We start from the raw sequence: 15644 nt of genomic DNA, 5'->3' as shown, positions 1-15644 counted from the left end.
TAAAACTGAGAAAACTTACCAGCGCCCCTTCAAGACAAGTAGCATAATGATAGCCTCGTCCCATTATCAGAACTGACTTCTGATGATAAAGTTCTGTTGCTAGTTTCTGAATTTCGTCATCCATGCTCAGTACTTCCTTAATCATATCTAAGAAGTAATATTAGCAAAAAAGGACAATAAACCAAACAAATAAAATAACAATATATTGGTAGCAAACAACAAAAGACCAGTGTTTCTATTCCTCTGTGCTATCAATCAGTATGGGTATTTTTTTAATACATCGGAGCAAACGTAGAAAGATCTTATTGACTAAATAGCTACAAGCCACAGCTTCAAGGATAAGAAGAGAATTTTACCTATTACCCACTCCCTTAGACAACAAAAGTATAATATATGAGTATCTTTGTACCAGGCAGCCGTTTCAATCCAAGCATGATCTCTTTGCGTCTTTCTTGCATGGAGATCCGATCATCACACATCATAAGGGCGAACATCACAAGGGATACAAACTGGCTGGTATAAGCCTGAGACATCACAAAAAAGCAGGACAATTAGTTGCAGCTGCATCTTAAGAATTTAGAACTTTTAATTTTAAAAAGCTGAAAATAAAATTCCCATTGGTTTTAGAGTATATATTCTCTATCTTTTAAAACTACGTTAGGGCCAAGCATGGTGGCTCATGCCTGTAATCTCAGCACTTTGGAAGGCCGGGGCGGGTGGATCGCTTGAGCTTAGGAGTTTGAGACCAGCCTGGGCAACATAGCGAAACCCTGTCTTTAAAAAAAATACAAAAATTAGCTGGGTGTGGTGGTGTGCACCTGTGGTCCCAGCTACTCAGGAGAATCACTTGAGCCCAGGAGGCAGAGGTTGCAGTGAACCAGGATTGCACCACAGCACTGCAACCTGGGACAGAGTGAGACCCTGTCTCCAAAACACAAAAATAAACTACCTTAGTAACAGTGAACTGAACCAGTACTTGGGAAATCTATCACTATTCTCCTTTTCTGAATCTTGAACAAATGACTCAACCTTTATTTCTTAGATACAAAAGCCAAACACCTTAAAATCCATTGAATGCTTATAAAATTCCTAATATCCCTAAGAAAGGAAGGAAAAGATGAGCAAATCAGCATGTGCCTAACCACATTTAGTTTTTGGTGTAAATCAAAAGGCAAGTGCTTGATAAACTCTCCTTGGGGTACTTGCACTGGTATTGCTGGATTTTTTTTTTAATTGCTCTTTGATTTCCACCTTTGCCTATTGCCTGTTCCTCACTCCCAGTTTTATGTTTTAAGTTTTCATTAAAAAAAAAAAAAAAAGAAAGAAAGAAAGTACAATTGTAGAAAAGTAAACAGAAATAATAATCTTTAATCTCATCTGTTAATAGAAACAATTACATTAATAATATGCTATTAATCACACTTGTGAATACTGCCTTAAAGTTTTTACTGTTTTTCTTTTCTTTACATAGTTAAGAAAATTATTTTCTTACAATTTTATAACTTGCTTTCACTCCTAAATAACAGTAGAAGTGTAATCCTAAAACCGAACTCTGTCAAGTTACATTATAAGCTTGAGCAGTTTTCATCTCTTTAGGCCTCAGATACCCAATCTGTTAAATGTACATGACACTTAAAAGATTATCATGACAATTAAATGAGACAAATGTAACATTCACTTCTGTATAATCCCTGATATACAGGCTCAAAACATACTATAAATTTTATTGATGACAGCTTCAACTAAAAGACAATTAGTTTCTTAGGATACAGAATTGAATGTATAAAACTCACAATCCTACTGCCAAGACTATTTTCATTCTTACTAACTTTATGTGACTGTGAGATGTGCCTGTTTTGTCAAGTTCTGTGAAATATTGAGAATTATCTCTTTAGCAAACTTTTACCATTTTGACTGCTGGACAATGAACCTTCACTACTATTTTAGCATACATATCTTGAATCCTAAAGCTAAGCTTTTTTTTCATGTTTGTTGACCATTTATATTTTCTCTTTTGACAACTGACTTTGCTGTTCCTCACCTGTTTTTCAACTTGAGTTTGTTTATTCAAATTGGTTTTAAGAAGGTAGTTATTGTTCAAAACAAAAAAATTAGACAAATGCTACATTAATGTTTGGGTGGTCAGATTCTACTTTGAAGTCTAGTTTGCAGATATGCCTACAGATTTTTAGAGTTTACCACTTTCTTATTCTGTATCATTAACGTAATATTTTAAATTACTATATATGTTACCATTTTTCTGGATTTAGTAATAAATCTGCATTTTTGGTTTGATGTAACAAGGGTTTTAATGTAATTTATGTTAGATTTTGCATTTTTTTATTACTGTTATATTTTAACCTGACTGAATGACTGATCTAATTGTATTAGTATTGTGAATAATCATGTGAAATGTTTTGAGACAGAGTACTATATTTCTGAATATAATTTTATGGTTTTTTCACTTACTAAGAACCTTTCTGTGTGGAAAACTAAGACAATTGCTTTCTGCTGTATAATCTGGCATTCATTGTAGATTAAAGCTTATTTTTCTGTGAATAAAACGTATTCAATAAAATACTATTCTTTAAAATTTAAAAAAAAAAGAAGGTAGTTATTGTTATGTCTCAAATATTTTTTCTCATCGTGGACTCGACCTTTTATATTGGTGCTGACTGACATAATTTTTTAACTTCTACGTAGTACTTTTAGACTCAGATAATCCTTCCACATCCTACATAAAACTAAGTATTATTAAATTTTATTACTTCTGTTGTTTTCATTGTTCCTTTTTATTTTTTTAACATTTTCCTTTTTAGTCCGTTTGAAATTAATTTTAGTGCAAGTTGAAGGAACACTAATTCTAACCCAAGATATGTCATTTCTTTACAAAACAATCTTTCCATTTAAAAATATGGCATTTTCATCAATTTGTGCTAGGAATTTAATGCTATTTCCCTCTATTTATCACTTGGGCCACACACTCTAAATTTTTACCCCTCTTATTCATTGTTTACTTTTTTCTAGTAAGTCTTTCTTTTTTTTTTTTTTGACACAGTTTTGCTCTGTTGCCCAGGCTGGATTGCAATGGCGTGATCTCGGCTCACTGCAACCCCAGCCTCCTGGGTTCATGTGATTCTCCTGCCTCAGCCACCCCAAGTAGCTGGGATTACAGGCGCCCGCCACCATGCCCGGCTAATTTTCTTGTATTTTTTTAGTAGAGACGGGGTTTCACTATGTTGACCAGGCTGGTCTTGAACTCCTGTCCTCAAGTGATCTGCCCAAAGTGCTGGGATTACAAGCGTGAGCCACCACGCCCAGCCTCTAGTAAGTCTTTCTTAATGGTAGTTCTGATTTTTTTTAATCCAATAGTTATTTTGAAAAACATTTTTATGTTTCAGATATTTGAGGCTTTTATTTACATCTCTTTCAGTAGGTTATTGTGCTGTTGTCAGTTACGGTGTTAGATATAATTTTAGCTTTAGGAAATTTATTCTGAGGGTTGTGTGTGTGTGCGTGTGGATTATATGCTGAATTTCTATTACTCTTCTCTTGATAAGGGATTACTCCATTAGTGATTTCCTGGCATGATGTGGATAATGAGACTCCCTCTATAATAAAATCACAGTCTGGTAACTCCTTATCACCCCAATAGTTAAATGAGACTCCCTGTTTCCTCCTGCTGGACTTCCCAGCCTCCAGCTGCTCACATGGTCCTCCACAACTGCCTCCCTGTACACCTATTATATTCCACCAGCAGACCGGAATCTTTTCCCATAACACTAAAGTGAATTTGGAGTCCTCTGCCTCCAAGACTAATGAGCACATCTATATTCTAAATTCCAGACTCTTCCAGTCTACTTCTTTCTACTGTGGTTTACTTTTCAATAAATCAATTAATCACAAAACATACTACCAGGTTAGAGGTATCTTGGACCCCTGGAATACTTAAACTGTTTCCAATCCAAACTGATCAGATAATGAGTATTCCAGCTCCTGTAGCCCATAACTAAAAATGTTATTCTACAAACTAGTGTTTATTTGTTTGAACTGAAACCATCTGAATACTAGTTTTTAAGTACAAATATTAAACGGAGCAACTTTAATCCATATGTTTTTCCATTGCATTGCTATTACAGTTTAATTTCTAATTTCAATTTCATATTTTTAATTTCATCAATACATACCAGGAAACCAATTATGAGGAAAAATAAGCTATACCCTACATTCAGAATCTACTGAGGTTTGAAAGAGTTTACCAGGAAAATGCTGACTCTGAAATTTTAAACTTGGTTTTTCTTTTTGTTCAGCCAAAAACAAAGTTACATTTTTATTTTTTTTAATCAACAAAAGTCAGCACTGTGGTGAAATTCTAAACACCTGCAACAACATATAAAAATTGCTGAACCTACCATTTATACCCATCAATTCCTCCAGCAGTATCAAATTGTCTATGGTCTGATACTATGAGAAACTCAGTAAGATCCCTCTAATCCTGACAGTTTCAGGCAAAGTTGAGAATTTACAGGCAAGATCACAGAATTCTTCTATGTGCTCCATCACTGGGCCCAGGGATTAGGATCAATAATCAACTTTTGGCTGGGCACGGTGGCTTACGCCTGTAATCCCAGCACTTTGGGAGGCCAAGACGGGTGGATCACGAGGTCAGGAGTTCGAGACCAGACTGGCCAACATGGTGACACCCAGTCTCTACTAAAAATACAAAAATTGGCCAGATGTGGTGGCAATTACCTGTAATCCCAGCTACTTGAGAGGCTGAGGCAGGAGAATCACTTGAAACCGGAGGGCAGAAGTTACAGTGAGCAGAGATCACACCACTGCACTCCAGCCTGGGCAACAAGAGCGAAACTCCATCTCAAAATAATAATAATAATAGTAATAATAATCAACTTCTTTCAATACCCATTAACATAAAAACTCTTATTTGCCACCTGGAATGGTCTGTGACTAAATAACCCAAAACTTATTGTAAGTAACTAAGCCCAAAATGTCTAAGACATTTGAATAAAATTACTTTAGAATCCAAGAAAAATGAAAGTAATACTAAATTGCCATACTTACTCAATTTTTTAAGAGTCATTTTTGAAAAAAATTAAAGTCTGTACTAAAAAGATGCTAATTTCTTATACAGGTGGTAACCATTGGGGTAATGGGTAAAAAGTATGTAAGACTTCTCTGTACTATGTTTGCAACTTCCTATATAGTTATTTCAAAATAAAAAGATATTTAAAAAAATGATTTGCAGAAAGAAAGAACTAATGATACAAATAACAACATGAACAAATCTCAAAAACTTCAGGCTAGGCTAGTCCAATAGTGGGTCATTAGAACTCATTAGGATTAGAGTTACTAAAGTTGGTATACAATACCTCACTGCTAAATTTAACTGGCTTTATTTAAAAAACAAACTTCAGGCTAAATGAAAGAAGCTACACACACAAGACGTGTTATACAATTCCATTTACAAGAATTTTCTAGAAAATGCCACAATACAGCAAGAGAAAACAGTAGTTCCTGAGTATGAGGCTGGAGGGTAGGAGTGAGGATTGACTATAAAGAAAAACAAAGGAGTATTTCAGGTGATCATCTTCTAAAACTGGATTGTGATAACAGTTGTACAGCCAAATGAATTTACTAAAACTGTACACTTAAAATTGGTGAATATGCTATGGTAGAAACTAGATGGTGGGTATACCAATGCTAATGTAAAATTTTTATTATTTTTTTTTAAGACAGGGTCTCACTCTATCATCCAAGCTAGAGTGTAGTGGTGTGATCATGGCTCACTGCAGCCTCAAACTCCTGGGCTCAAGGGATCCTCGTGCCTCAGCCTCCTGAGTAGCTGGGACTACAGGCACGTACCACCACGCCCTGCTAATTTTTGTATTTTTTAGAGATAAGGTCTCCCTGTGATGCCTCGGCTGGTCTTGAACTCTTGGCCTCAAGTGATCCTCCCACTTCAGCCTCCCAAAGTGCCAGGATAACAGTTGTGAGCCACTGCACCCAGCCTGTACGTAAAATTTTTAAAACTCTGCTGTATATTTGAAAATCATCATCCTAAAATGTTGAGGCAAATTAAAGTTCTCATAAACAAAGGAATGAGAAATGTAAAATATATATTTCCCTTGGCAGCTCACAATTCCAGAAACATTTTATGAAAAGATTAAGTCAATGGCATCCATCCAAACAATCCCATATCCCACATACACCACGTTGTAGCCCTTGTTTCACAATCTGTTATAAATAAAGAGTCTCTGGGATTCCAATCCCCCAATCAAATCCTTAAGTGCTACTAAAGGTGGCTGGTCATTTAATCAGCCAAAGGATGGAAACCCAAGCACAAACATGTAACACGTTTTAATTACCATATGGAGAAAATTCAAGTTTCAGCACTCTGTAAATTACAGTGTTAACAATATCGAAATACCCAAGAAATAAAAATCTCACTCAAGAGTTTTTATGCCTGTAACCCCAGCACTTTGGGAGGCCAAAGCAGGCAGATCGTTTGAGCCCAAGAGTTCGAGACTGGCCTGGGCAACATGGTAAAACTCCGTCTCTACCAAAAAATACAAAAATTAGCCAGGCATAGGTAGTGGCCTGTACCTGTAGTCCCAGCTACTCAGGAGGCTAAGGTGGGAGGATCACCTGAGCCTGGGAAGGTCCAGGCTGCAGTAAGCCATGATTGCACCACTGCACTCTATCTACTCTGGATGACAAAGAGGAGAGACTCCGTCTCCAAAAAAAAAAAAAAAGGTGGGGGCCAGGTATAGTGGCTCATGCCTGTAATTCCAGCACTTTGGGAGGTCGAGGCAGGCAGATCACTTGAAGTCAGGAGTTCAAGACAAGCCTGGCCAACATGGTGAAACCCCATCGCTACTAAAAATACAAAAATTAGCCAGGCGTGGTGGCAGGTGCCTGTAATCCCAGCTACCTGGGAGGCTGAGGCAGGAGAACCACTTGAACCCAGCAGGCGGGGGTTGCAGTGAGCTGAGATCGCGCCACTGCACTCCAGCCTGGCCAAGAGAGTGAGAGTCCGTCTCCAAAAAAAAAAAAAAGAAAAAGAAAAAGAAAAGAAGAATTTTTTTTTTCTTTTTTTTTCTTTTATTATTATTATTATTATTATTATTATTATTATACTTTAGGTTTTATGGTACATGTGCACAATGTGCAGAAAAGAAGAATTTTTATGTAAGAATCACAAACTTTCTACAAAAAATTCTCTATGAGAATCTTTGAGGGAAAAGAATTCAAATGCGGTTATGTACACATTAACATTGTCTTCCACAATCCTTTAATTAAACTCAAATCCACCAATATCCCAACATCTTATTAGATAATCAGCAAGAAATATCAAACTTAAGCAGAAAAATATTGAGAAAACAAAAATGTGAAATCATAAAAAGTAACACATTGGGCAACATAGTGACACCCCGTCTCAAAAAAAAAAAAAAAAAAAAAAACTAGACTGGTGCATCTGTAGTCCCAGCCACTCAGGCGGCCGAGGCAGAGATCACTTGAGCCCATGAGTCTGAGGCTGCAGGGAACTATGATTCCTGTCATTGCACTCCAGCCCCAGCCTGGGTGACAAAACAAGATCCTGTCTCTAAATAACAAACAAACAAACCTAAAACCCCAAAAAAACACTTGTGGAGGGATAACATCTCTTGTATTTATACAACTTTCTAAGATTTCCTATTTTTATTAGCCTCCTAAATTTATGCATATTCCAATTCCAAAGAGCAAAGTAGTCTTACTAGGCCTTCAAAAAACAGGACAGTACCTTTAAACCTCCCCAGAGCAATATCTAAAGAGAAAGATACTGTCATACAATACTCATTAAAAAATTTTTTTTAATTGCCAAATTTTAAATTTTTTTTTTTTTAGATGGACTCTCGCTCTGTCACCCAGGCTGGAGTGCAGTGGCACAATCTCAGCTCACTGCAACCTCCACCTCCCAGGTTCAAGTGATTCTCTTGCCTCAGCCTCCCGGGTATGCTGGGATTACAGGCACGTGCTACCACACCTGGCTAATTTTTGTATTTTTAGTAGAGACAGGGTTCACCATGTTGGCCAGGCTGGTCTGGAACTCCTGAGCTCAAGTGATCTGCCCGCCTCAGCCTCCCAAAGTGCTGGGATTACAGGCGTGAGCCACCATGCCTGGCAGTTGCCAAATTTTATACCAAAGGTGTATTCCTCCTTACAAACTTTCAGAGGTAGTATGTATATTTTTACATTATTTATTAGAAACCATAAATAGGTAAATAAAAATTCCAAAAATGGTTAAAGTGGATGTTTCTAATTTGTTTTCAAATTCCAGACTATACTTCATAAAAGAAAGGGATGTTATATACTTGTTATGTATCCTACTGTGCCCAGCAGGAGGGCAGTAAGCGACAGACAAGGATAGCCAGCAGAGACCTTTTCAAAATGGACTTACACTATATACATAAGTCCCTTTTAAACTCTATTAGGAAGAGGGAGAGAATGACAAATCTTTTATCTATCTGACCCTTAAGTCCTACAATAATTACAATGATTAGTAAAATGTGAGTTCTATAACTGCTAACAAAAATAAGATACAGACTAGTCTACAGACTAGTCTGCTTCACTGACACTATGATTAAATAATCATCAGAGAAATGAGTCAAGAATTTACCTTTGTACTGGCCACACCAATCTCAGGACCAGCATTAATATGAACTCCACAATCTGTCTCCCGTGATATGGAACTGCCAACTGTGTTTGTGATCCCCACAGTTAAAGCTCCTCTCTCCTTACAGTACCGAAGACCCATCAAAGTATCTGCTGTCTCACCTGTGTAAAAAGTAGGGACAACCATAACACACAGAACAGTTTTAGCATATGCTGTTTCCTAGGAGCAAAAACAAATTGACCACACTTTCAACAGTATTACTTGTTTTAAATAAAATACAAAACATCTGCTTAATAAATTTATAAAACTTTAAGTAATATGGCTTCTCAGGATCTCTTCCTTCTCTGTCACTGAAAATCCAGCTCTCTGAACATAAAAGGTGTTCATTTTTACTAATTCATAAAGAGTTATGTAACATTAAAATAAATCTGTGTTCGTCAAGTCATCTGCAATGCCAGTTTACCTTTAAATATCAGCTTTTGGCACGATATGCTAGAATTATTAGAAAGAATAACTTTCCTTCCCTTTAAGTTTTTAAAATTAACACACCTGATTGACTAAGGAAAAAGCAAACATCATCTCGAAAGACTGGTGTGTTTCTGTCCAGGAAGTCACTTGCTAGTTCCACCATCACAGGCAACTCAGTCAGCTCCTCAAGAACTTGACGTGTCTGCAGAGAAAAGATGACTTGGTCACAGAACTTTCCTTCAAATACTCTTTCATTGGACTTCTTTGGATTCAATGTATAGTTTTTGCTTTTTCTGATTACAAAAATGACACGTTAGAAAATAAAAACAACCCAGATTAAAATATTTTTTTAAAAAATCAAAATCCTACCACTTGAGATAAGCATGGCTAACATTTTACTATCAGTCTCTTTAGACAACTATCCATGTATACATTCTTTTTTTTTTTTTTTTTTGAGATGGAGTCTCGCTCTGTCGCCAGGCTGGAGTGCAGTGGTGCCATCTCGGCTCACCATAACCTCCGCCTCCCGGGTTCAAGCGATTCTCCTGCCTCAGCCTCCCGAGTAGCTGGGACTATAGGCGTGCGCCACCATGCCCAGCTTAGTAGAGATGGGGTTTCACCATGTTGGCCAGGATGGTCTCGATCTCCTGACCTCATGATCTGCCTGCCTCGGCCTCCCAAAGTGCTGGGATTACAGGCGTGAGCCACTGCGCCTGGCCACATACATTCTCATAAGGAAACATACCCACACATATAAAACATTTTGAGAAGTGGAAAAAGCATGGCTCTGAGTCAGCTTGTGTGTTATCTCTAACTTCCCAATTCCTAATCTTTAAAATGAAAATTCATGTAATACCCATGTCAGTGAGGGGTTTCAAATCAGATAACAGATGTACAAATATAGAGAGAAAAATTAAACACTTTAAAAGTACGTATTCATAAATATGACCATTTCCCAAAAGAAGTCAATATATTTTAGAAATCTTGTTTAAGAGGGCTCACTATTTTCAACCTTTGTGGCATGGGGCAGGCGGAATGAAGTAGGCAGCAGTATGCCTCTGTGCAAAAGGTAGTTTAACCTTCATTTCAGTAAATTTCCGTTCTAATTATTTTTACACTAAACATCGGAAAATCAAAAACAACAGAAAAATTATCTTTTAGGCAGCAAAAACTTTAAGCTCAACCAATGTATACATTTAGTGTTGCTTTAATTCTAACTCTGGAGCTCACCTATCCTGACAGCCTTTCACCAGTCTCTTCAGGCAAGTGGTCCTCCCCATCTCTCACCCATCTCAGCTTTCCTCCTTCTCAGCAATAAAGAACTTAAAGGTGCCCTTATTTCATAGCCCTTTTACTTTTGCTTGCCCACAAATTTGAACAGAATCGTTTTACTTGGATCCCCCAAAAATATTAAATAACTTTGATTTGGCATTTTTTAACAATACTACAACATCATGTAAAGAAAATCACTGAAGATAAAATGCTCCTATTTTTTATTATTCTTTTCCATTAATATATCTTATTATACATAATTAAGTTACCGACACTAAAATGCTAAATGTTTTCCCACAAATAAATGTAAACAAAACCTTTTCACCCAGTTTATAATATAAATGTTACATTGGAATCATATTCTTCAAAATAAAAAGATGGGGAAAGAAGAGAGAAAGATAGAAATCTGGAGGCTTACCAGATATTTAAAAGTAATAAACCCCAAAAAAGTAATCTCAAGATTTATCTGTGCTAATTAATAGTTTATTCTTTTAGTTGGGGCAACTTTTTTTTTTTTTGGTTAAAGATGGGGTCTTGGTTTGTTGCCCAGGCTGGAGTGTAGTAGCTATTCAGAGGCATGATTATAGGGCACCGTGGCCTCGAATTCCTGGTCTCAAGTGATCCTCCTGCCCCAGCTTCCAAGAAGCTGGAACTATAGGCACACACCACTGCACCCAGCTGCAAACAACTGTTTATAAATACACAAAATGACATATTTCCATCACAATAGAGTAACTTAATGCTATAAATTCCACTGAATGCCACTACAAAACCTAGAGAAAATTAAAATTATGAAAAGCATATTAAGTAGGCTATACTTAAATCATTTATGCCTAGTGTTCCATCCATTGGAACGCTAAGCTTGTGGGAATTATTTATATCCTACTGCTCAAGGTCATCACCAAGGTCTGATGATTTTTCACAAAAAAATTTTGCAACCTCTGGCATAAATGGGTTAAGAATGATTAGAGTGTAGTCAGTTATCATTCAGGATACAGATACTAAAAAAAAAAAAAAAATGCAAATGTGTCATGAAACAACAACAAAAACGTAAAACAGGATAAAATAAATGGTACTATTTTGTCTGATAAACCACAGGGGGATTTCTAATGTTTGTTAACTACAGTAGTCTTGGCATCCACGAAACAACAAAAAATCTTACATTAGAGAATTCTAACAGAGTATATAATTTCTGCCCCAATGTTGTCTTAGCAATAGATGAAGCATTTAATCAAATTTTCTATTTCTGAATAGAGGGCTCATTCAGTAACAGATCTAAGCCACCACTAACGTGTTTACGTCTTTCTTCTTCCTGTTTTCAAAATTTTTTTTTTTTTTTTTTTTGAGACAGGGCCTGGTTTTGTTGCCCAGGTTGGAGTGCAGCGGTGCAATCTAGGCTCACTGCAGCCTCACCTTCTGGACTCAAGTGATCCTCCTGCCTCAGCCTCCCAAGTAGCTAGGACTACAGGGAGTTGCCACTACACCCTGATAATTTTTTTTTGGTAGAGACGGGGTCTCACTATGTTGCCCAGGCTCAAACTCCTGGCATCAAGTGATCCTCCCACTTTGCCCTCCCAAAGTGCTGGGATTACAGGTGTGAGCCACAACGCTCAGACAAAACAATCACTTTTTTAGACCTCTACTCTTCAACATTACATGGACTTTCTGTTTAGGACCATACAATTTTGGGGAAGGAGGGGAGGAGGTATTTGGTGTAGTCTTAGAAAAGAGCAAAGCTTGTTGAGATGCAAGGGCAGGTGACCAGATAAGTTTCACTCACTGCTTAAATAAATGGCTCCTAATAAATATTTATGCCTCAGCAAATAAATAAATTATGACATGAACTTTGGAAATCAATCCTAAAAGCAGAAATTGAATGTAAAGGTCTTCTGTTTATAACAGTTGACATCAGCAGCACATAAACTGTCTCTTCCTAAGGAAACTACATGGGCAAATATTGGTCTTTTATTGGAATAAAAGACCCTCATATACCTATGCTTCTGCACTGACAATACACGTTTTTGATACTGAATTTCAGCTTCTAAAAGAACAATTTAAAGAATAAAATCTGATTAAAAAAAAAAGCAGACTACTTTTCTTTGCAGTAATGTGCCCACAAAGTAAAACTGCATTGAGGTTCACACATGATGCGGGCCATCTGTCTAGGGCAAGTGAACAATGCTAAGCAAAACCTAATGACAGCTCTTATACATGTAGGCAAGCTCCCTAGGCTACAAGTCTAGGACAGTAGAGAAACTCCCCCTCTTGGTCTTTCATGAAGTCTGCTGCAGGAGGTCTATCTGTATATCTAGGGTCCTTTTCTACAGATCTTCCACGGATAAATAATTCCAAGCAGCTGGTAATTTCTCTCCTTACCTTCTTTTTTTATCACAAAAGGGAAAAGACAACACATTAACAAAACATAGTTTTACACAGTATGTTATTAGACTACTACTTGGTCTATAGATATTCTCTAATATTCAACATAATTAAAATTTTAAAAAGCACTTACTGCTACACCAGCATGGTAACTTGTTCCACAAGCAATAAGAATTAAACGCCGGCATCTCTGGATCTCCTTTATGTGATCCTTCAAACCACCCAAATTCACTGAAATAAAAGTTTGTGTACATAATTATTTAGCAAAGAACCATGTAAACTAGGCAATCGCATTTTGTGAGTATCCACTGCCAATATGAGGAAGAATACTGCTGTTTTAAAGAATTAATATTCCTCTTGGAAAGCACAGTTCTCTGTAATTTTGAAAAGTAAATTAAATAAGTCACAACTTTACTGGCCCCCCCCAAACCTGTAACTGACCTTACTCACCTCTCTACATCCTCACACAATTACAGTATTTATTACATTCTATCTCAGTTATTTTTACATTCTTCTCTCTGAAAGTTATCTTAAAGGCAAAAGTAGAGGACACAGAAAACAGACCATTAGATGTAGAGGGCTGGAGCTGGAGGAGAGGTTGACAACAATAGGGTGCAAGGAAATTTTGGGAGTGGTGGAGCTGTTCTACATCTTGACTTTGTGGAGGTTATGATTATGACTATGTTGTAGAGGTCTGTCAAACTTAGAGTTATACACTAGGAATGGTGAATTTTATTATATCTAATTATGTCTCAATAAACCTGTCTGGGAAAAACATTATCTCAGTTATATTTATTTCCCCTCTGGTGCCCAGAAAGGTGCTCTGTAGAGTAACATAAACCCACTCTCCTCTCAGTCTTTGCCGTCCCCATTCCCCTAATGCTTCAGTCAAAATGCTTGATTGTTCTGATCCCTCCACATTTATCTTCAAACCCAGCATCTCTCCCTAGACGACAGCAACATTCTCCAGTTCTCTCTTCTGTTCTCCACCTCCTGTAGTCTGCTCTCCATATGCTACCAGAAGGATCTCTTACAGTGATCCTTTAAAAACATAAAGACCCTCCAGTGAAGTCTGTCCTCTTTTTCAGTTTCTATAGCTATTTACATGTTGTTCTCCACGTGTCTTGTCCAGAAATCCTTCCACACAGGCTAGTTTTCTATCTGTGAGAAATTCCCATTCAACATTCATTCAACAGGTCAACTAAAATTCCCTAAGCACCCACCAAGTAAATATAGTGGTCAAGGCACTGAGAGCTTCTGGACTCAAATAATTCCAAATCTGGCTGAGAAGAATGACAGGTACCTCCTCGTGGGCCTCATCCTGCTGCTCTCTCTGAACTATTTTCAGTCTGTCTACTCTGCCCCTGCTCTCTTCATCTCCTCATCTTCTTTTTTTTTTTTTGAGACAGAGTCTTGCTCTGTAGCCCAGGCTGGAGTGCAGTGGTGCAATCTCAGCTCACTGCAACCTCCACCTCCGAGGTTCAAGCGATTCTCCAGCCTCGGCCTCCTTAGTAGCTGGGATTACAGGCTGTGAGCCACCACACCCAGCTAATTTTTTTCTGTTTTTAGTAGAGAGGGTTTCACCATGTTGGCTAGGCTGGTCTCGGACTCCTGACCTCAAGTAATCCACCCACCTTGGCCTCCCAAAGTGCTGGGATTACAGGTGTCAGCCACTGCGCCCAGCCAGTCCACCTTCTTTTTTATCTTAGTTAGTTATACTATAAAACCAAGGTACGTGTTTTACTTTTTATCTTTTGAATAATTATATGTTCTCCTTTTTGAATTTCAATAATGAAAGAAGGTATGTTTCTCTATTTTAAAAAATTAGCCAAGTAGAAAACAAAACCAAACAAAATACAAAGTGTCACTAGCTTCCCAAATAATTTATAATCAAATCCGAACTACTTACTTTGGCCTTCAAGTCCCATAAGACCTGTCTCCTGCTTACTCTGACCTAATATCCTAGCACATCCCCTCTTACTCAGGCCACACCAGCCAGACTGGCCTTCTTGCTGTTACTGCACTAGACCAAGCCTGTTTGTGTACTTCTGCCTACAGAGTTTTCCACAGACCTTGGCATTAATTACAAATATTTGGGAAGAAAGGAAACAACAGTAAAAGGCTGAATCAGGGTCATGCAAAGGCAAAGACTCAATATAAAAGCAAAGCAAAAAAAAAAAAAAAAAAAAAAGGCAGACCAACTACCAGAAAGACCTGTATTGCAGATGATGCCAAAGAAGGACATGGATGTAAGACAGTGAGATTAGCTGGCCACGGTGTTTCCTTAAAATTAGTCCTAGAAATTTCTGGTGGCTGAGGAGAGTTGGGATAGTTCTGAAAGGAGCTGCTCAAAGCTCTAAATGTGATGCTTTTGAGAAAAGCCTGATCCCTTTGAGATGAGGTAGGCCATCACTACAGGCAAAAGAAAGAATGCCTGATGGACAGGGGAGGGGATGGAGAGCACTTAGAACAATGAATACATGGGGACTAGTTTGGTTCAATAAATGACTAACAATGTGACCTTTGGCAAACTGAAAGCCTCAATCGCCTCATCCTAACAACAAAAAAGATGACAGCTATCCTGTTTTATTACAGAACTTTTATGTACATAATACAGATATAAGTACTCTTTTTTGTTTTTTGTTTTTTTTTGAGACAGGTCTTTCAACCAGGCTGCAGTGCAGTGGTGGAGTCAGAGCTCACTGCAGCCTCGATCTACAGGGCTCAAGCAATCCTCCCACCTTAGGCTCTTCAGTAGCCAGGGCTACAGGCACCCACCACCACACCCAGCTAATTTTTTTAAAATTTTTAGTAAAAAGGAGGTCAGGCTGGTCTAGAACTCCTGAGCTCA

General features: G+C 37.7%; 1 protein-coding gene across 3 annotated transcripts in view; it reads right to left on the bottom strand.

Moving 5' to 3' along the window:
* Positions 1-15644, bottom strand: part of GFPT1 (glutamine--fructose-6-phosphate transaminase 1) — a 62235-nt gene that overhangs the window by 4000 nt on the left and 42591 nt on the right. For all 3 annotated transcript variants that reach the window (XM_054474108.2, XM_063648644.1, XM_063648643.1), the window contains 5 exons: positions 12927-13024; positions 9224-9344; positions 8678-8835; positions 410-524; positions 20-147 (listed from right to left, as the gene is read on the bottom strand). In XM_054474108.2, the coding sequence (XP_054330083.1) occupies positions 20-147; positions 410-524; positions 8678-8835; positions 9224-9344; positions 12927-13024 (620 nt within the window). The remainder of the gene's footprint in view (positions 1-19; positions 148-409; positions 525-8677; positions 8836-9223; positions 9345-12926; positions 13025-15644) is intronic.

The sequence above is a fragment of the Pongo pygmaeus genome, chromosome 12 (assembly GCF_028885625.2).
Source record: "Pongo pygmaeus isolate AG05252 chromosome 12, NHGRI_mPonPyg2-v2.0_pri, whole genome shotgun sequence".
Taxonomy (NCBI): Eukaryota; Metazoa; Chordata; class Mammalia; order Primates; family Hominidae; genus Pongo; species Pongo pygmaeus.
The sequence above is the reverse complement of the archived record's forward strand: the minus strand, read 5'-3'. Positions and strand labels throughout refer to the sequence as shown.